Here is a 21,581-nt window from a genome sequence, read left to right as displayed (position 1 = left end):
CAGGCCTGCTTTTTCTAAACCATTCAGCGTTCACATACTTTTCCTGCTTGCTCTCTTACCCATCTCCTCTCTTCACGTACATTTTCCATCTCCTTCGTCCAGCGCTCTGTTACTTCTGCCGCTTCCCCTCTCAATTAGGTGGTTGTTCAGGGGGCTAAAGGAAAAAAAAGAAAATATACACCACAGAAGAGTCTAAAACACGTAACTTTTTGTCATATGATAGCTGATACTATAAACATATACTGGCACCCAGAGTTTTCCCCTCCAAGTTAGTACGCTTTGTACCAAAGACAAATGCAAAGATGGAAAAAAACAAACAAGACAGATCTTTTACTTACCTTTTATAATCACTTTAAAAAGAACCACGTTATTCGTTTACAGAGAAAAATGCCTGAGCAGAGAGAAAAGACTTACGGAAATAATTTCAACTTCACATTTGTATTAGAAAGTTGTTCACATCCATTTTATTGCAAGAAAGCGGTCTTGAATTATTCAAAATTAATTAAAATTCAGAGTGTTAAACAAAGAGCAGTGTTCATAACGTAAAGGTCTTCCAGGAAAATCTTGGAAATAGTTTAGTTAACAAACAGCCTACACAAACGACAACTCACACATGGCAGTGATGTGAATGTTTTTTCTTTCTAAAATAACAAATCATCTTTCTGTCACAGTAATTTTGCTAAAGATGTGGCATTTTCCTATCACGAGGCACCAAAAGTTTGCGGCACGATTCTTTTGGAGATACTAAGGCTCTGCTGAAGTCCACAGAAGTTGAAAGGCGATTGCTTTGTTCTGAAAAGACCTGGTCGCTTAAAGCAGTAATGGTCAGGAATTTAAATGCCTCCAGATCACTCCGTTCCATGAGGAATTCCCACATCTGTCGCAACACAAGCGGTCGGATTTGTAAAAAAATATTGAACTTCTGTTGTTTACTCGCTGTGTCGACCAACGGATAAAGTTTGTAAGTAGACAGATGATTAATCTTTAAATCAAATTGACATTAGACTTCCTAAGAAAACCTCAAAAACTTGTAGTCATCTTGTTATGTGGTCACTCTGTTTGTAAAAATGTTAACAGCTGTCAGTTCTGCCAGGAATATCGCAGCCGAATCCCCGCAGTTCCCACTTTTATACATGGTCAGAGACAAAAACGCAACCGGCAACACCGCTCTGTGTGTGACAGCTTGCAAATCAGAGAATTCCAGACTGCGTTACTGTATCAGTACTGTAATATTGCAATATCCATCTTTATCCTCAAGTTAAACCTACCATTAGGTATTGCACAGTTATCTCTATCATCTAAAATACTGCTCCCAATATATTATTTTGGGATACGTAACGCCATCGATCCTTAAAGTACAGGGGAAATTAATAGATATACACTTCAGAGGTTGATTCCAGTGCCACAGCACTTCCCAGAAGTCCTTCCCCAGCGGCACCGTAACACTGTTTGTAAAACCTTGTCCTGCCTCAGGAAGCTGAGGCTGAAACCCTGAACTTCCGTTGAAGTTCACATAAATTTTGCCATTTACCTCAACGGAACCAGGATTTCACGCTGTGAACAGAAAGAACTTTTGTTAATCACTGACGCTTGCTCCAACAAAATACCACCCATTCTTTCAACCTTCTGCACTGGGAAGAGTTGAAACTTAAGTATCGTAATACCAGGTGTCCTCCCAATTCCTCCTGCTTGAAAATACGGCAAGTATGCCATTCAGTAGGTGATACTTCTGGCGCAGCATCAGATTGTTCTCCGATGAACTCTGCCCCGTGACGTCACGAGTCACACAGTTACGGCGCTTACTTTTCTAAACTTGCCCAGCAGAAAGATTTAGTAACAAAAACGCCCTCACGTACCAATTCCAAACACAAATCTAAAATACCGCCCTTTCTGATGTGCCGCAGAAATTCAAGAAAGCGTCACGGAAGTAATACCCTAGCACTCACTTCAAACGCAAATAGCTGGATGTTAAGGTCAGTGGCATTTTTCTGAACTGGCAGCAGTACCGGATCGATAATCGTTAACAGAAGCAAAGAAGGGGGACCCACCGGATCGGCGAGATCCGAACCCTCTCCTAAGTTACACGGAGGGCACGGGTATCTGCTTAGCAGAAGCACTGTCGCAGTCTCGCGCCAGGTCGGCGGTGGTGTGGTAGTGCATGGCAACGTAGGATTTGGCGAACCCGAAAGTCGAGTTCACCGGCTGCAAGCTGTTTGGGGTGCTCACTTCCTGGGAAGGGCTGCTGTTATAGATACTGTAATAGGGCTCGATTCGGGTGTTCATGGGGGTGGAGCTGCTCTGGGCGTAGTGCTGATGCCCGACGGAAGCCTTGGGGCTCAGCACGCTCTCCTTGGAGTGGCTAGGGCCGCAGGCTTGGTCCACAAACTTTTTCTGAGGTTTTGGAGACAACATGTACGCTGAATTGGTCTCGTGGTGGGAGGACTTGTTCCTGTTGACTTCCAGGCTGCCTTTGCCCACGGCCCGAAGCCTCGTCTTCTGCTTGCAGCAGAAAAACACGAGGGCTACGTACTGCAGGCACCAGAGCACTCGTCTCCGAAGTCCGGCGCTGTTGCGGGAATATATAAAAGGATTTAATCCAGATTTGAAAAAAATGAGGGTAAATCCACACAGCTCAAACTGGTAGAGAACAAAGCCGCCGCTGCTGGACAGCACGTCCTGCACCAAAGAGATGCCCAGCGGCAGGCAGCAAACCAAGACGGAGAGCACGATGACGACGCACGTCACCACCGCCCTGGAGTCTTTGGCGGTGGACAGGTTGACCGTTGACACCAGCTGGAGCTGGCCGGCGGCGGTGGCCGGTGTCTGGCCGAGGTGCTTGGCGTAGCCGTGCTGCGGCTTGCCGTGGCTCTGGTTCCTGTACAAGGCGGGCACGGCGCTCTGCGCGGCCGGGGGCCCCACGAAGGGCTGCGGTCTGGAGGCGTCCACGGCCACCACGGGCGGGCACTTCCTCACCTGGGCGTTCCTCCGCAGGGCTTGGGCAATCATGACGTAGGAGACTGACACCACGGCCACGCAGCAGATGAAGTCGGTGACGTAGAGGTAGAGGATGATCTTCCCCTCGTCGCTGGCGAAGCTGGACATGGGCAGGCAGAGGCGGGAGCCGTGGGTTTTCAGGGTGGCCAAAGTGGCCAGGGTGAAGCTGGTGGCCCACAGGAGCAGGGTGAGGAGGAGGGTGCAGGGGAAGGAGGCGGCGCGGTGCGGCTGCTTCCCCAGCACCATGCGCAGCCGGTGCAGGGCGATGACCGCCACCGTCTTGAGCGACATGATGATGAAGCCGGAGCTGGTGAGATGGAAGGTGAAGCAGAAGGCGGCTGGGACGCCTCGGGCCGAGTCGAAGAAGAGGACGAAGGCGAACATGGGGGCGGCCACCCCACAGATGAAGAGGTCACAGAAGGAGAGGTTGAGGATCATGAAGTCGAAGTTGGTCCTGAATTTCCTGAGGGCCGGGTCGAAGAAGGACAGGAGGACGATGAGGTTGCCGTAGGAGCCCAGGCAGAAGACGAGGGCCAGCAGGGAGGCGCAGGCCGCCAAGGTGGCGGCGTGGGTCCCCTCCCGCAGCTCCCCGGGGCCGCCGCCCGCGCTGCCGTTCCCGCCCAGCGGCAGCAGCGGCTCCAGCGAGGCCGCGGGGGGCTCCTCCTCGCCCCCCGCCGCCAACCGCCCCGACGCGTTCATCTCCGCCCGCCGCCTCGCCGCGCCCGCGGCCCAGGCGGGCCCAGCGCCGGGGGCTTCCCGCCCGCCGCCCGCCACCCGCACGGGGCCGCGCCGCCGCCGCCGTTCCCTCAGGGCTGCCCCCGACATGGCGCCGCCCGCCCCGCCATGGCGCCCGCCCGCCGCGCCCGGGCCCGGCCCCTTCTCCGCCGCCGCGCTGGCGGGCGGCGGCAGGGAGAGGGCTAGCTGCGGCCGCAGCCCCGCACAGCCCTGCGGGGTTCTCCCTGCGACGAGGGGTTTGCCAAGGCACGCAGACCACAGCCAGCCTCCCGCGCTGCCGAAATGGCCTCTGCGGTGCCTCCGCGTCGCCAGCCTGGGCAGGAGCGGTGGCACAAAGCCCTGACTTCCAGTTGCACCCATTGGCGCTCTGCGTGCGGAGTCCCGCGCCCCGCCGGCCTCACCCCAAAGCGCTGTCAGGGCCCCTTCCTCCGCCATCGGGCACCCGTGAAGCAGAAAAATGGGTTAAGATAATGCAGCCGGAGGTTTTGCTACAAGCCATGTCGTCTCCATGCCCCTACCAGGATACCAAGTCAAGAGCTGAGCACTCAAGGCTTTGAGGTGCTTCTGTCTCAACACCAGCAAAACGCCTGCCCCAAACCCATTAATCATCAAAATTTAAGGCACAGTTTTGCACGCTGCGTCTTCCCTTGCTTGCGCTTTTGCATTGCTTTCTGTGCAAACTCAGGAGGGCAGGGATTCCCTGTTTGTTTGCTTGTCTGCGCCCAGAAGCACAGGAGCTAAGGCAAAGGATGTTCTGTATTCCCATAAGAGGAAAAATAAATAAAAAAATATCAGTATTATTTCTTTATCTGTTTACTGACAGCTACTCCTGTCACAAATACAGCAGTTGCCATTTAAAGTGATGGAGAGTGTTGGATGCCTGAGCACTTAAAGGGATCGTTTTGAAATACCTACACGGGCTTGACGAAGAAGAGACGCTCAGCGCGCGGTCTCTGAGGCAGCACAGGCTGTCACAGGCAGACACAGCCGAGGGACCTCAACGTCAGGCACTGAAAATGCAGTTGGGAGAGATGAAAGTCCAGCCGGGCACGGCCCAGAAAGTACAGCAGACCCCGTACACCTGACTGAGGCATGAGCACTTGCCTTATACTGTACATTTCTACATATAATTATTGTGTATACACACACATTAACCCGTGTAGCGTCTTAATAACCTGCCCCTACCCCCAGCAATCACGCAGAAGCACGTGGTGCTTTGTAGAAGCATCATGACAGCAACAAAAGTGCTCGGTTGACAGTCAGTGCTACTTGCTGCTTTATTTTTCAACACATTTTGTTCTAAAACTAAGAGCAATTTTTTTTTTCCTCAGTAAACCTCTGACTCACAACAGCAGTCCAGCCTATGCGCCTTGCATGTTAAACACACTTCCAGCTGGCAATCCGTCCGGATCCGTTGTCACGGTCTGCGGCAGGGGAAGGGCAGCAGCCATCTGAGCAGGCTGCCACACCGTCTGGCAACCTGGGCGCCTGGGTCAGGTGCCTTTGGCCTTGTTGTTGTTCTTAAACTACTTGCATAGAGGAGGGAGAAGGGGCAAAAACCCAAACATCATGTCCCTGGTTTCCTGTGGCTTCCAGCTATGTGCTCTCTCAGCTTGGCTATCACCGTTATTTTCACTCTTCCTTGTATTTTTGTTCTTCAGTCATGGTTAATTTGAATTCTGTGGGTTGTTTTTTTTCACTGACAGGTTACGATCTCCTGCCTTGATTTTATTTTATTTATAAACATCAGAGAGCACTGAGCTGCAGGATTAAACGCAGGACTGGTTTGAGCAAGCCCACGGGGTTTAAAGGAGTTAGCAGGACTGAGACTCTGATCTCTCCTGTGCTTTTGAAATCACTATTGGACATGCTGAGAAATGGATTTAGGAGTCAAAACTGTAATACTTGGCCCTTACAGAAAGTTAGCTATTTTAGAACTAGTTATGTGCAAAGTAGCAAAAGGAAAATAGCATTTTGCTATTAGTCATACATCTAGTTTGTCACTCGTTTAATTAATGCAGTATTTAATAGGCCTGTGAGGAGCAAGAGTAGGTTTTTTTTTTTTTGTTTTAAGCTATTTTACCCCTCTATAGTTGCTAACTGTAGTTTGAAATGAAGGAAAAGGTGTTCCTCCTTATAGCCCGAGAGCTCAAACATTTCAGAATGCCAAAAAGTGCAAGGCGGGTAGCATTTTGGTGATGCACGCTGAGAAACGCTGCGGATGGCCGCAGGCATTCAGCAGAGAGTCCGCGAGCCAAGAGGAGGTCATCGAACGCAGGGCCTGAACTCGAGGAGCGAGGGGATGAGCTGAGGCAAAACGAATCTCCATGGGAACACCAAACACTTCACGGCCTTTCTGGCACAGCAAAGCAGCTCGTGGGCCTGCCGCTTTTTAGAAGAGCTGCCAAAGTTTGGGCAGCCTTGGAGTTCCTACTGCATAAGAAGAAATCCCAAGACGTTTCTTACCACAGTGTCAAGTTGTGCAGGCATTTACCACAAGAGACTGGAAATTACTTTTAATTGTGGAAACCTGCCCCCATCTCAGCCTAAGAGCAGTACCTTAGGATTTTAACAGAACAGCTGTAGGGGAAAGATGCTGAAATAAAAGGGGGAAATTAAGCCAGAAAAATAGAAACGATAGCCAGGAGAGAGGAGTAGCAGTTAAAACTTTTATTTCTTAAAATAATCCTTTCTTGGTGAACTCACCCAGACTTATACCTACATTTATTGCTCACCTCACTACATTTATTGCTAACACACATTTATCGGGTTTATCGCTGTTTTTGCCAAGTGTGCTAATCGCAAACAATAACTTAAACAAAATACCTGCAGCAGTGAGGCTGCTACGAGCCGAAGCAAGGAAAGTAGGCTGAACTTCCACAAGCCTTTTGTGGGAAAAGACATCTAATCTAGAATTAGGAAGGATCGTGGCCAGCAAGGCTCTGTCTCCTTTTCACCTTTTGAAAAAGTCTGCCTTGTTAGTATGCAGCTAATTCCTGTAAGCACCGCACTCTGACTCATCAGAAATCAAAGATAACTTTTCTAATAAACTTTGTAGGCAATAGTTGAAGTTAAAATCTTGGAAGGACAATGGCCAACAAAACTTTCTACTGCTAAGTTGGTTTTGTTTCCCCTTTTACATCTTACCAGATTATTGTGTTTTCCACAGCACAGGGAAAAAGGAAGCTGGAGTCTCCGCTGCAGATTCCAGGAAGTCTGAAGGTGTGGAAGAAAGTGCAAGACTGAGCACAGTGTGGGATGCTGGGGATGCCCAACTGTGAAAAGCTGACAGTTTTTCATCTGTTGTGTTCCAAGCACAGGACTCCCAGCAGCCTGGTAAAGAAGTAAAAAGGGTGAGAGGGCATATACGTGGACATAAAAGGAATAAAGTCATAATATACCATATCAGAAATAACGACCTGCATACCTCTTCCTCTTTCACTTAAAAAAAAAAAAATCCATATATAGATTAGCTCAACTTGTTAATAATACAATCCACCAATGTGGAGTCTGTAGTGCCACCCAAAAGCACAAATTAAAGTCTTATTCACCTAATTGATAATTTTCTTATACATTTTTATTAAAATGAGCATCATGTCTCTGCTGTGATTTCAGCAGGTTTTCACATGCACAAATACACCCACTTGGTTATGGAAACATGGGAGATCACTCCACTTAATACTCTAGCAAGACAGTTGCTAAAAACCCCTAAACAACAAATGAATTCAGCCTTACATCACCGCCATTCTTTGGTGCTTCAAACAGTGGTGGTCACTGAGATTATTTCTGCAGACTGACACGTGGTCACTGAGGCTATCAGGGCTACCAGATCATCTCCAAGATCTTTTTTTTCCCCATCTCCATTACTGTTCAAGTGGAAAAATTCTCTCTTCTCAACACTAGAAATGTCTCCCTCTCCAGACTGAGGTATCGCAGTTGTTTCATCTCTAAGGCTTTAGGGGAGAGACAGCATAAGACATCCAAGTGACGGAAAGCTCCGAACTCATTACAGGTGTATACTGCTTGGGGAAAGTTAGGGAATAAAGTAGCAACGGAGATGCGGTATTTGATGAAGACCTCAAAATTGTTCCTACATTCTCAGAATTGTTAGGAGACTAACCATCTTTCACCCACAAAAAGTCAACCAGTACAAGTTTGTTCACACTACCCTAGTGGTATTTTATCCTACAGAACTCTGCTTTGGATAGGCACTCTGTTTTCTGTGAACCCATTTGGATCAAGTAATTTATTGCTTATTTATAAACAGCTGCTGTGAATTAATACCGCCTACGTATTTGCCATCATAGCTCTGCCTACAGAATGATTCTCTGCAGAGCACTACAGCAAAACCTCCTCCACTTCAAACTGGTTTCTCCAGTTTTAAGTGTACTTCTCAGAAGTCAGTAAGTTTTTTGGCAAGCCTCACCAGGTACAAGACATCTTTACATAAATATAAAAGCCAATTTCCCAACCATTACAACCAGCTCTTTAATTAATCCTTAGTGTTGCCATAACTCACTGCCAAATCCCACAATACACACATGCTTCATAGGAAAAGTGCGAAAGCACAGTAAACAACCTGAAATTATAGTCTCAAAATAAGAAGTTTCCGCTTCAGAAGTACAAAAGAATGCAGATGTTACAAACAGTCCATTTATTGGGTCTTAAGCTACGTACACAATTGAAATAATAGTTTTGGCACTACGCTATACAGTGGTTACATCTGTGTGCTGACACTCATTACGTACTGCACCAGGAGCACCGCTGTGCTTTGGAGTCTGGAATGAGTCACACGCTCGGCGGACAGATCACACGAAACGTATCAGTGCTCTTGGAGGGTTGCACGGAAGTAGAAACACACGTCAGTTGATGAATTATTTCAGTGTACCTCACATTCTATGAGCTCATCGCACCAGAATATGTGATGCCAGCAGTTAGAGATGGCCACGAGTGGTGCATTAAAATCCGACTGAGACGTAGTAATAATGAGATACAAGAAAACCAAAACAAAACCTCTGCCTTTCAGACGTGAAGAGATATTCTGTTAAAGAAAATAATTTAAAAAACTAATAATGGCATTTGATTTGATACAAAAGCCAGAACCACTACCGTATTAACATCTAGGTATGAATCTTTACAAATTAATCTCACAATGGTGTTATGTAAAAGGTTGCAAACTGTACAATGCTTTGTCAATGCAATGCCTCTACAATTTATACAGTCTTTTACAACTATGTAACACATATTAAACATGTTGTTAAATAGCCAATAGATACCAGTCTCTGAACAAAGCTGCAGGCAAAGAAACAGAGCTTCCACAATCTCCAAACAAGATATGCTTGCTCGTACAGCGACAATCTTTTTGAAAATACGCTTTTAAAAATAGTCAGCCATTCAGTGCTTTTTCACACCGTGCACACATTTCATTCTGTGAATTCAACCACCACTTGATAGTCCGTAATTTCGCATCTGTGGGCTCTAATTATGTGGAAACACCCATAGTCTTTCACCCTTAAAAATACGCGGACAACCATAGATTTTTATTCCACACGTGGTCAAGCTATCTATGAAGACCTGGCCAGGCAGTAAGAGCTTTCACCCCCCACGTTCTGTCCTGCCACCACCTGTACTGCACAGAGAAGATCAGCTATTTACATTTCGACAAGGAAGGTACAAAAAGGCAATCCTGCCCTGAGGTGGACTGAATGATACAGAGCCCAGCACCTGATGGGCACTCAAATCCAAGTAGTGAAAAATAAACTCTGAGAAAGACAGGCTCCTGGCATTGTATGCGGACTAGGTAAGAAGTTGCATCAACAGAACTGGAGAGTTTCACTGAGAATATTCTGGTTTGCAGCACTCTGGTTCTGCATATCTTTGATGTCAGAAACAGCTGGGAAGAAGGGTCAGAAAAAGAGGGTAAGTAGTGTGCAGTGTAAGTCACTGTGTGCCAGAAAGCAGGAACAGGACTGATGTGTAATGCAGGCCAACGATAAGGGTCTTGCGATAAACTCACGATCGGGCTCTGTGAGCGCAGTTACGAGGAGGCTGTGGGGGTCCCACAGCTGCTCCCTGGGGAGGTGAAATTCTTTTTGAATAGAACCAGGTCTTTATGTTTGTATTTAAAAGTGGTTTTGATTAGGCATCAAGATTTCCAGCACAAAGTTTTCTACATGATAAATTTCTTTGAGTTTCCTTTATTTCGCAGAAATGTTCCTACATCCTCATTTTTCCAGGAGAAACCTGAAAAAAATAAAGAAAATTCAGATTATGTCTCATGCTATTACCACAGCACAAAATGAAAACATAAATAAAAACTTCTCTTGCAATACTGTCACAAAACATCACAATACAATAGAGATCAGAATCTTGCAGTGTAACAAAGAGAAACTCCAGGAATGGATTCGCTCTTTGGGGACATGCCTGTTTGAAGAGACCTGGTAGCAAAGCCATAAAGCGGAAGAGGAAACAGTTTGGTAGCAGTCACTCCCCATCGTGAGACGTAGATGAAATACCGGCCTGCGTGGTAGGCTAAAGTCCTCAGAGGCATCGGAAGTACAAAGCAGCAAGTACCTTGCCTTTAGTGGAACTGCCAGGCATTTAAAAGGCAGCCAACTGGCAGAAAATGGAGAAAAGGAACATCAATATTCAGGAAAACAAGTGTGAGTGTCTTAGCAAAAGACTAGTGTAATACAGGGACACACAAAAAGATGGACAATATTTAACCCAAATACACCTGATCCTGAGCAGACCACGGGAGGTGTGAGGGATGTAATTCTCCCTGTGGTTTAGGAGTCCTCCCTACTGCAGGCTAGAGTAGATTTCATAAGACTGATGTTTCTGTGGATTTATATCAAACATGATCTTACCGATCTACGCGTAATAGCACGGTGAAACCAAGAGGTCAGTAAGCACGAGTAGCTGGTCATCTGTGAACTGCTGTTTATGCTCCTGCCAGTTGTCATGATGGGTCCTCCGGAAGTTTGACAGCGTTTTTTTCACAGTCATCTGCAGAGCAGACAATCAGCATTAATCTGTATCAGTTACGGATTTAAGCTCCGTGACAAAACAAATGTTGAATACGACAAAAAACCTGCTGAGTAGAGTGCAGTGTTTGAGCAGTTACAAAGGCTAGAAGGGCTCTGGAGAGTTCAGCCCAGTTCCTCAGTATTTTAATTTTTACAGCTCTGGTTAAAGTCTTCTGACCGGAGTCACAACTCCGACATTCTTATAAAAAGGACTTTGACCTACAATTTTGAGTCTGCAAAAATTAATAGATTATTGTAAAGTTTAAGTGCACATAAGGTACACAGACGAAACAAAACAGAGGAAAACTATCTTCTGTTATTAAAAGAATTAAGAATATTATTAAATTAACCAAAGTCCAATCAGGTCAGTTTCTTGATTCAGTAAAGGACACAATAGTAAAGTTTCTTAAACCTAAGGACTTCTTCAGCCATAAGCTCACTACTCTGGTTAACACAGCAAAAGGTCGACAAAACTGAACAGACAGAGAGAAAAAAAAAGTGTTAAAGGCAACTATTTTCATTAAAAACTTGTTTCTACGGCTGCTTATAAAACCTTGCTTTGAAAGTTTGAGTGATTTTTTTGGTTCAGGTTGATATTTTCTAGAATGGCATGCACAAAAGTGATATTTTAAATTAAAAAAATACTGTTTCCTCATTGTAGATATAGTTCCTGCAGCTTTCAGTTTATGCTTTAAATTTGAAAGCAAGAACAGAACTATCACAAAAATGACTTACAAGCAGTCCATGACTTAAGCCATATTTGGAAGCATTTAATAAAAAGCAGCAGAAACTAAGTTTAATAGCTTCCTATTTATTTCTAGGAAAGGGGAACTAAGAATGGGTCAAGCATATTTTACATGTGTTACATTAAACAGAAAAATGATACACGCATTTTTACCTCTATAGGCTGCGGATCATTGAGATGGGCACTAAGATCCATCAAGAGCTGCGGCATCCAGGTGGGTACATCGTACGGACTTGACAAAATACAGGCGCTGAGTCCTAGCACCCCAGCGTGGCGTTTAACCAAGTCTGCAATTGCAGAATATTCATTTACATCTGGCAAGGTGCAACTACCTTATCTAAGACATTCCCCAATGACACAGCCCAACTTAAAAGTGGTTATCAGTGAAAATCTGGCTATTTTTAACTGATGGCAATAACTGAAGAGAGCCTGTGCATTAACAGCAGTGATCTAATTAGAGTAATGTACTGACACTAATACTGAGTGAGTTTTGATCCCGAATTTAAAACAAAACCAAAAAACCCTGCTACAGCAGAAAGATCTCTAGCTTCCTCAGAAAACCAGGTAGTTCTACTGACCATACAGTCAAATAAATTCATCTAAGCGTATGGATCTCCAGATTGCTTCTGCTTTCTTATACAGAATCATAGATTCATTCTGTGATTCCAGCTTCTCATAAACAGCTCATGGACTACATCTCCACTGTTCCCTATTTCTGCATTCAGAATGTTTTCTCAAACACCAGAACTCTTTGACAATGAGGAAACCCCGTCCCTCTGGGTCAAATTAATGTGACTCAGATGCACTCAACATTTGGTCAGAAGCCAAAACCCCTGACTAAGGTTAACTAAGGGGGTTTTTGTTCTGGTTTTGGTGTGTGCATGTGTTGGGGTTTTTTTAGAATTAGAAACCACACTGCTAACAGAAAGTGAAGTGGGTAAGGAATGAAATTATGTTGTGGCAGCTAAGGAAGTTTATTTACTGAGGAAATGGGTACTCCTCATCATCTGCATTTTCAATTCTGAACAGTGCATGCTGTAAATGGGAAAATATGTTTTGTGTTAATTCTGGAAAAGTAATAAACGAGTTTAATGTAGGAATACATAATAAACAAAGTTATTTGCTTTTTTTTTGGTAGTGGTGTATACTTATTCATCATTTATGTTGTAAATACAATTCTTGAAGCACTTAACAAGGATTAGGATCTGCACTACATTCACAGAAACAGTAAGATACAAAAGGACAAGTAATTTGCCATTATGGTTTATGGATGCTTAGGAAGGAAAAAAAAAATTTGCATGGGCAACAGGTCTTACGTTTATCTGGACAAATCCTATTCCATCTGGAGCACTTGTAGATTAAGCATTTAAGTGTAGCACTAAATATTTATTTCTTCCTAACGTGCTATCAACACGCATAGTTTTAGTTTCGGAAGCCATTTTCTTACCACCAGAAGGAATCATATCCACCGCTGCACCCAGGTCCCGCTTTCGTTTTTTTGGTAGCCTCATCTTGCACAGCTGTTCGAAGTGGGTCTGCATGGGCCCGTCCATAGTGAGAAAATTGCACTGTAGCAGGCCGCTTAGGGTGGTGGCAGCCATTTCTCTCACCTGTGAGCAGAGACAGAACATACCACAGCGACTAAGCACGCGTGCACAGCAAGAAGCAGGTATTTATGCTGTTACTGTCCTTTTAGCACATCCAGCTAGGGCACGTTACCAAACTCTGCCCAGGAAGTCTTTAAAATACTATCCTGTTTTCTGACTTTTGAATGAGAACAAGGTGTGCCACCCCAAATATAATCATTCTGCTTTACAAAATTTGTAATAGTCTCTGTACTAACATTAGTTTTAGCAAGGAAAAAACAAGTATACTTTATTCAAAAGGCATTTCGTTTTCCCCCTCAAATGTACATGGAGACGTTAAAATTGACAAAAGCAGAAGAGGTTTTCCAAGAGAAGGTAGAAGGTATGTTCATGAGACAAAGCTGATTCTGTTCTACCTGTAGCCCAAGAATTCCTTGAGAGATACAACAAATGCTGGATTAATAAGCAACGACAACTAACTTCAGTGGTTTATGACCGACAATTCAGTTCTGTAACACGCCAGCTTTATTTGCTTTGTTGTCCTGAGTACCAATTCTTTTTGCTACATGAATAAAAACAAATTCCAGGTTGGAAGAAATATTCTTCTCTTCAGTAATGCTGAAACCCGAAAGAACAAGACTAAACTAAGTTTTAGTTAGTTTAGTTTAATCTAATTTCCAAACCATTCAAAATACAGATCTCCTTTTCCATTCCCTTTAAAACAGCCACATCGCGTTGTCAGTGGATTACAAGTAGAGACAATTCAACCACTTGCTTTTAAAAGCAAGTATAGCCAATCAGTTTTACTAATTTATCTCATCTCCTTCAATTTTCCCAAACCACAAAGTTAGTAAGACCATATTTAAATTGGAGTCCTTCCAAAACTCACTGCCACCTTCAATTGCTGCAGGCTGACAAAAACCTCCCAACATTTACAAACTCGAAAGCCAAATCAACTTGTGGAAAGGCTGGCAGCAGTGGCCAGGCTGTTTGGCAAGTACATGCTGTTACACGTAACTGTAAACAGGACATTTGTCTACCTGCAGTACAAACACCTACCAACGCTCTGAATCCAGTGCGGCGGATTAGAATCAATTACATCCTTGAACATAATGTTCTGAACCTCCACAAAGCAGTAAGTATAGCTGCAAGTGCTGCGGTAATTAAACGTAGTAAGTTAACAACAAGCTCCGGAGACTTCACTTCATTCCATCTGAATTTCTACAACTTATTATTCAAACGTGATCTACTTTGTTAGCAGCATAAAGAAGTCCGAAGCGAAAGTCTGCCAGTATTGTTTATCAGCAATTTGTGAGTCTCTAAAGGACCAAGCTATTAAATGAAACATCATGTGCTAACGCAAGACCCAGAATAGAACAAAGCTTGGCTGTAAAGTGAGCAAGCTCCCGAGTGAACTGTACTCATTTACATCACTATTTGCTGCATTAAAGTCACTTTCATTTCTAAATTAATAATCTAACTAAAAGGAACAGTTTGCTGCAAAGCCTTTAAACTCATACATTCACAAGCTGATCATTCACCACAACATCTGACACTAATTTACAGATCATCATACTCACATGACGACTTACAGAATATAAAAATTACTTATAGAATATAAAGACTGCAGACGAGTAGCAGAGGAATACTCTTCCAGTCAAGCATGGCTTGGGTTGGATTTTTTTTGGTTTTTTCCCCTGTCAGAATTGACTAACCAAGGTCTACAAAACTGTTCAATCCTAGAGACCTGTCCTTAAAGTTGGACGCATGAAATCTGCGTTAGAAGACAGACTGTCCTAGGACCCTGTTCATTCTGTACGGCAGTCACACTGCTATTTACCGTTCAGTGTGGTCATATGACATTGTCATTTGCCAAGGTATTTGCAATGATTTTACAAAAAAAAATATGAAACCACCAGGAAGTTTGGGAATTCTAACAATATTAGAAATGTAAACTGTATATTAAAAGCAAAGAGCAAGATGAGCAGCATCATTCGGTCTGGCACCTTTGTGCCAAAATAAGCAACAAAAGTATCTTTAAATCCAAGATCCAAAGTGTCAGTTCCACAGGAAAGACACCAAATACGAGTTAAAGCTACGGATTCCATTGAAAGCACACTCCTCTTAAAAATCCAGCATTAAAAAAACACATAGGAATTACTGTGCAAGATACTGCTTCTTGCCAATTATTATCAAGAAAGAACAAGATTACTTCTCAAGCACAAGTGGAAGCTTCCATGGTAACAACACGATCATAAGCGGTTGTGAACACAGATAAGCTTTTTTGATTTGCATCTCTGTAGTGCAGAATAGGAACTTTTGTACATTTAAAATAACCAGATAAATTGTATTAAAGTGAATAAAAAGGTATTTTTCAAAATGACACGAGATGATGAGGTAAGTGCTCTGACTGGCGTGGGAAACAACTTCTCCTGGACTGCCAGCTTTTGCTTTCCAGCTTGCTACAGCAAATAGTGACGTGAAAGACGTGAGAGCTCATCTGAAGACGGGAATTGGCATGGATGCACGAGTAGTCCAAGCGCTGCTTTAAGTATCACATGCACTTACAGAGATTGAAATGTCAAACCTTTTAAGTCAGAAATTTTAATTTGTATATTCAAATTATTTCCAATTCACCGTTCACAAAAGCAAGCTTCACATCTCAGGTCTAACTATGGTTTCAAATGTAGCTTCAGGAAGACCTAAACCAGGATCTTTGTTTTGGCAGAACGGTATCACACCTGAGAACACTCTCTTTCTTCTTGAAAGAAAAGAAGTACCCAAAAGAAGGATTTCATTGATATATGCCAGCAGCACAAAAAAACAGTGAAAACCATGATGCAGGGTAAATGGAACAGCCTGGAGGTCAACACTGAATATTCTTCACTGGGCTTGAATACTATCAAACAAATTCACCTTATTTAATACAAGCCTTCAGTTCTGTAAATTAGCTATACAGAACATAATACTTTTGTGATTTGTTTTTTCTTTTTTCTTCCCCCTGAAAACAAGCTTATGATGCTGACAGCACTTCTAAGAGCATCCTGTGCACTCATACATGGATCTTCAGCAGTCTGCATGTACCACAGCCAAGAGTTTGGTATATACAAGGGAGATAAAATCCAAAGCTCAAAAGACGTACAAAAACTTGTCAGACTGACAAGTGAGCTTACAAAGTATTATCTTTTTGAGTCATGCAACATGATCAGTAACAGCACCTCCTAGACAAATTCTGTCCTGTTATGCATGCATCCTTCACAAAACTAAGGAAAATCTACTTTTAACTAAAGAAATACTTCCTTAGTGAACTGGATGTATTAAAAAGTATTTGTGTCATTAATAAGCTGATATGATTAAATGGGAAACAGACCTATGGAGTTGAATTTTCTACCAACATGCATGCTAATATTTATAGTTAAATGACAATATCCCTATTTCAGCTGTACTTAAACCAAGAATGAAACAAAGCAATGTTGCATTCTGTAGAAAAAGTAGGAACAATGGAACTTGTAAAAATCACTAATGAAGTATTTTCTGAACAGCTGTTTTCCTGGAATGGAATATTAAAAAAAAAAAAAGAATATGAAAGAAAGTCTATAAAGATAGTTCTATTTTCAAAATAGGAAGATTACTAAGCTAGAAATACTTGCTGTATTAATTTACAATTGGTAGTTTTTTCAAAAACACTTGACAAGGGCAAGAAACCAGTCATGTGGAACAAAGCATTTCAGAAAAGGCGTTACTTGCCTCAAGCTGTTCATCTTCCAGGAGTTTTATAACCAGCCATCTAATGTCATTGACTGCTTCTTTATTGTTGAGAAAGATAAAGAGATTGTAGAAGACCATGGTCTGGAGGTAGGTTAATATGGTATACCTAGCGTGCCAAGAATTGCTTCTCGCTGTCTAAAAGTAAAAATAAATAGTACGTATGAGAAAGGCAAAACGTGAAGGAAAGCAGCTACTCGATCTAAAGCTAACAACATTGAAGAAAAAGCTTTTGCGGACAGTTGCAAATAACTTCCCTTATTCAGATAGTTTTGCTTCCTATACACTTCCAAAGCACACAATTATTGTTTAAATAATAATTTATTAAGGTTTATCTTCCAAAGCAAACTGTTATTTAACATATACCTAATTATTTAACAGACACCTAATACTGTAAAAGACAAAGTAGGCAAGTTTCGCCCTTTGATTAATTTTTGACACCAGTCATAAGGCAGATATAAATCAGAAATTCCTCTCTGCTTGCGTGTATACACACACACACACACTAAATAGCGGATCTGGAAAGCAAAGTGTTTTCAAGTTCCTTTACTTTACTCTCCATGTGCTTACGGAAGTCCAGATCACTGAAAGCATGAGGCACGGATGGAGCCAGGCTTACAACAGTGCAGTTGCTATTTTGGCTGTGTGCACAGCTTACACCAACACTTTGCTAATTTTACTGCTGTAGATCAGTCTTGAATGACTACAGAAAAAAAATGCATTTCTTGCATAACAAACTGTGTACAGAACGAACCATTCAGGAGTGCATTTCCATTTCTGTGGTTTTTCAGAAAGCTGCAGCAGCTGATAAATATTCTGTAAAACTATGAACAGGCAGAGATTCAAGGGCAGTTCTTTATATGACAGCTCATTTTGAAAAGGAATTTTGAATCATGCTCATGAGGAGCCATGTTTGGCTTAAACTGACCTACTACTGAACAAGATTTGAATTTATTAATATACTGCTCAATTCCTTATCCAGATACAAGTTGTTTATATGTTTGGTAGTAGGAAAACAAACCAAAATACATTTACTGTTTCTAAGAATTTTTTAAAACTCTTCTAATAAACTCTTTCCTTTCACCTCTGAGGAAATGAGTATTTAATTCTCTTCAAATCACAACTATTGTACAGTCTTAAAAAACAAACCAGCACAGAGTGCATCAGGTAACAAGATGCTTTAAGCTCTTTAGACCATACTCACTTGTTTTAGCACCTGAAGTACCAAAGGCACTTGCTGAGGATACAGCAAACCCTGAGACATTAATGACAAGCACATCTTAGCGTCTCTTTTGAGCTCATCATAGCTATTGTCATTTTCTACTGGTGCAATCTAGAGAACAAAATCAGAGATGGGGAAAGAAAAAAAAAAAAAAACCAAAAGGCTAGTGTTAGTAAATAAGCATTGCTAACAGTGAAATATTGAAACTTGCTAGTTTAATCTCACAAAAGGAAAGTTATCTAGGAAAATACAGTCAATAGAATGCTGAAAGATTAAGTTAACTAGGAAACAGAATCAATATAATGTTAAAATATTGTCAGCAATAAGCTGTGGAAGAAAGTGAATAGAATCATGAGATTGTTGTTCCTTGCACCTTCTATTACTTATCTAACCAGTATGGCTAGTCTGAAGCTCTTGGGGAGGATTAAATGGGTGCCATTAAGACTTTGGGTCCCCACTGCAATTCTTTTGGTATCAAATACAACTGATCTAATATTGCAGATGTAGGTTCAAAACTGAGAGAAAGTTTTATCAGTATTCCAAGTTCACTTTCACATGAGTAAACCTTTATTTTGTGGTCACATACATTACTGTTGGATAACTTACTGATGTTTATATGAAGTAAGACCTATGCTTGGAGCATGCAAATACGTATTATTTCAGATACGTAGCACTGAATGACCCAGCTTCATTAAAAAAATACAGGGATCAGAGGTGCCAGGTAAAACAAGAGAAGTACCACCCTTTTCGAAACAATCATGGAACAAAAGAAAACAACTGAACTATCAGAACAGAAACAACATACACTATTCATCAACTAAACATTTTTTTCCCCCATGATTTAAACACTTCTGTCCCCCCACATTACCCATGTACAGGGCATTCACCTACAAGTCATTACTGCCAGGAAACCATTTAACAAGCGACATTACCAGCTGTAAACATAAATAAGCATAAAAAAAAAATCCATCTGGGCCTCCTCGGTATATTTTTATTACCATTTTTATGCATATTTTTATTACCGTTATTGGTTTTCTTTTTATTTAATAAGTCTCTTACAACTTTGCTTCATATATAGAAGCCATTTTTAATCAAACATGATTAATAAAGCAGCAGTTAAAGAATATACCTTGAAAAACAAGGGTAAAAGCTGGAGTTGCTCTGTGACAGCTGTGGAGAAGGACCGTCCTGCGCTTGTCATCAACCACTTCAGAACTGTTTTTTTATAAAGAGAAATGAGCACTGATTAAGAAGATAAAAAATAGTAATAATCCTCAAACAAATTATAGACCAAATTTACTGCAAGACTCATCTGGGAGACTTTCACATGTTAGACTGGACCTACACTAGGAGACTGACCCTGTAAGGGTGACTTTGTAAGCCTCAACCCTGAAACAACAGACACCTTGTCGCAGCACAGATTTAAGAAGTGAAATTGTGTACTGCAACTGTACGATTTGCAGACCTCAATCATCACGTCCTAAAACACCCCTCGTTTCTTAACTTCATTAAGTAACTCACTAGTTTTCAAGAGTTTAATGCCCTGAGTTCGCTCGTCTTGTTCACCAACTCCATTCTCTTCCATAACGTGATTCTGAATTTCTTCATCTGCTTCCATGAGCGGTTTAAGATTTTCAAGTATCCGGGTAGTAAATTCATGGACACGAGGAGATTTCGTTGCAGCAGTATTTGGCAAGGAAACATCTATCATGAATATGTACGTCAAAACACTAAAAAAAAGCAATAACATACAGTCAGTGTGGCTACTGTCTAGAGAACGTGGCTAAAAGTGATCCAAGATCAATTTGTTGAACTTTGAAGTGTAATACTTACAGAAAATTTCCTCTTATCGTCAAAGTTATTTAAAACTAAATGTTTTTCAAATACTCTTTGTAGATATTTGAATCAAGCAGGGTTAGATAATCACTAAGCTACAACAACTCCCCTTCTCCTCTGAACAGATCTACAACTAGTTTTTAAGTCACTAAAATGCTCTCTAAAGGATTCCCTGTATATTTATGGTTTATTAGGGCTGAGGTACAATAAGCTTGGGTTGTGGTATTGTAGTTTTGGATGGGTTGTTTTTTTTTTAATTTTTTTTTTTTGAGGGGGTTGTTTGTTGAGGGTTTTTTTTTTTTGGGAGCTTTAGAGATATCATCCATAAACAGGCCATATATAATAAAAGACAAAAATAGAGAAGTCATCTGAAGCTTTGAAGCAAGTCAGAACAATTAAAAAAATTGTTAACAATAATCTGCCTTATTTCTTTTACCAGTATTAACACAGAGATAAGCAGTCACCACTTCAGTGTAATTACTTGGATATTCAATTATCCAAATAAATTGAAGAGAAAAAAACCCCAGGAAGCGCAGACTAGAACACTGACCTTCCTATTCTCTCTCGGACGTTTTTGTAAACCTGCGTGAGTTTGGGTTCCAAGTACTTCAGCAGCCTGTGCAATAGCTCCGGTACTCTCCATTCCTGCTGGGCAAGGCCACCTTGCAGCACATACAGTCGGCTGGAAATCAGAACAGCGTGTCTTTAGTCTCACAAAGTTGTTCCTCCATTCCCCAGGCCCCTCCAAGCCTTGTTTTGGAATGTTCTGTGTGTGCCCATGCAGTAAAGTGTCTGTGTGAATTGCATGCAAAGATGGGTAAAAAGTACAGAATGAAAGAGCAGTGCTGCTGCTATGCCAGTTCCAAACCTTCACGTTCTGTTAACTAGATTACATTAAAAAAAAATAATTATGAAGAAACTGCCATTGTGTGGGGAAAACTAATTGGAAAGCCGTGCTTTTGTACCCCGCTTCTACAAGCCAGTTGGCACAATACGCTCTCAATGCGTTTTATCCATGCTTTATTTCCTTCTTTGTTCAGCCACAATAAAACAGTTAAAATTAATTTTACCATGCATCTACAAACGATCCTCCTTCACCACTCAATGGAGATTCCAACAGCAATTCAAATAACCAGTGCAGCTTCCTAGGATCTCTGCTCTCCTGAAAATAAATGGGAATCAGAGATGTAAGCAAGTTGGGGATTTTTTTTTTTTATATTTTGATAAGTAATGTATAAACAAGGAAAGTTTTGACAGAGATTTTCTTTGCATCCCTTGGGTTTATTCTATTAAGCAAGTGCAGTATCTTCTCGCAATGAATCTCAAAAGGAGGAAAACACAATGAAACCACACAGCTTTAATTATTTGGTAAATACAATGATAAGAATAGAAGGAATTTAAGATTAATTTTTGACATCTATGAATAATCATATAAAAAATTTCGCTAAGTAATTGCCAGGGTTCTGTTTGACAAACTATGCTGAATTTTGCTGAGTGATTTCAGAGAATCACGGGTCCAAGATATTTGTGGTCTATTATTTACCCTGCTTCTCAGACATCACAACTCAGTTCACCACAGTGTACAGAAGTCTTACTGTATGTTAGAAAAGAACTTGAGACTTAGTCTTCACAGCATAATGCTAAGCTGCACACTTTTAAAGCAAGAATGT

The 21,581-nt window shown here is 41.9% G+C and overlaps 2 protein-coding genes across 2 annotated transcripts in view; both read right to left on the bottom strand.

The window, feature by feature from the left end:
* Positions 1–441: 441 nt before the first annotated feature.
* Positions 442–3,693, bottom strand: GPR75 (G protein-coupled receptor 75). Its single transcript, XM_086744392.1, has one exon. It carries the CDS (start codon positions 3,691–3,693, stop codon positions 2,080–2,082), a length of 1,614 nt encoding a protein of 537 aa, XP_086600518.1. The 3' UTR covers positions 442–2,079.
* A 4,667-nt stretch (positions 3,694–8,360) lies between these two features.
* The window catches only part of PSME4 (proteasome activator subunit 4), a 60,838-nt gene continuing 47,617 nt past the window's right edge, over positions 8,361–21,581 (bottom strand). Inside the window, exons 38-47 of the mRNA XM_086744208.1 lie at positions 20,982–21,073; positions 20,462–20,593; positions 19,597–19,805; positions 19,205–19,290; positions 18,058–18,186; positions 16,836–16,991; positions 12,950–13,112; positions 11,656–11,789; positions 10,599–10,737; positions 8,361–9,972 (exon numbers count right to left, since the gene is read on the bottom strand). Of these exons, the coding sequence (XP_086600334.1) occupies positions 10,603–10,737; positions 11,656–11,789; positions 12,950–13,112; positions 16,836–16,991; positions 18,058–18,186; positions 19,205–19,290; positions 19,597–19,805; positions 20,462–20,593; positions 20,982–21,073 (1,236 nt within the window). The 3' untranslated portion in view covers positions 8,361–9,972; positions 10,599–10,602. The remainder of the gene's footprint in view (positions 9,973–10,598; positions 10,738–11,655; positions 11,790–12,949; positions 13,113–16,835; positions 16,992–18,057; positions 18,187–19,204; positions 19,291–19,596; positions 19,806–20,461; positions 20,594–20,981; positions 21,074–21,581) is intronic.

Source organism: Chlamydotis macqueenii, chromosome 3 (genome assembly GCF_036417535.1).
Source record: "Chlamydotis macqueenii isolate bChlMac1 chromosome 3, bChlMac1.mat, whole genome shotgun sequence".
In the NCBI taxonomy this organism is placed as follows: Eukaryota; Metazoa; Chordata; class Aves; order Otidiformes; family Otididae; genus Chlamydotis; species Chlamydotis macqueenii.
This window is presented reverse-complemented; position numbering and strand designations above follow the sequence as displayed.

Coding starts and splice junctions, on each gene's coding strand:
- GPR75 (XM_086744392.1), bottom strand. CDS start 3,693: ATGAACGCGTCGGGGCGGTTGGCGGCGGGGGGCGAGGAGGAGCCCCCC.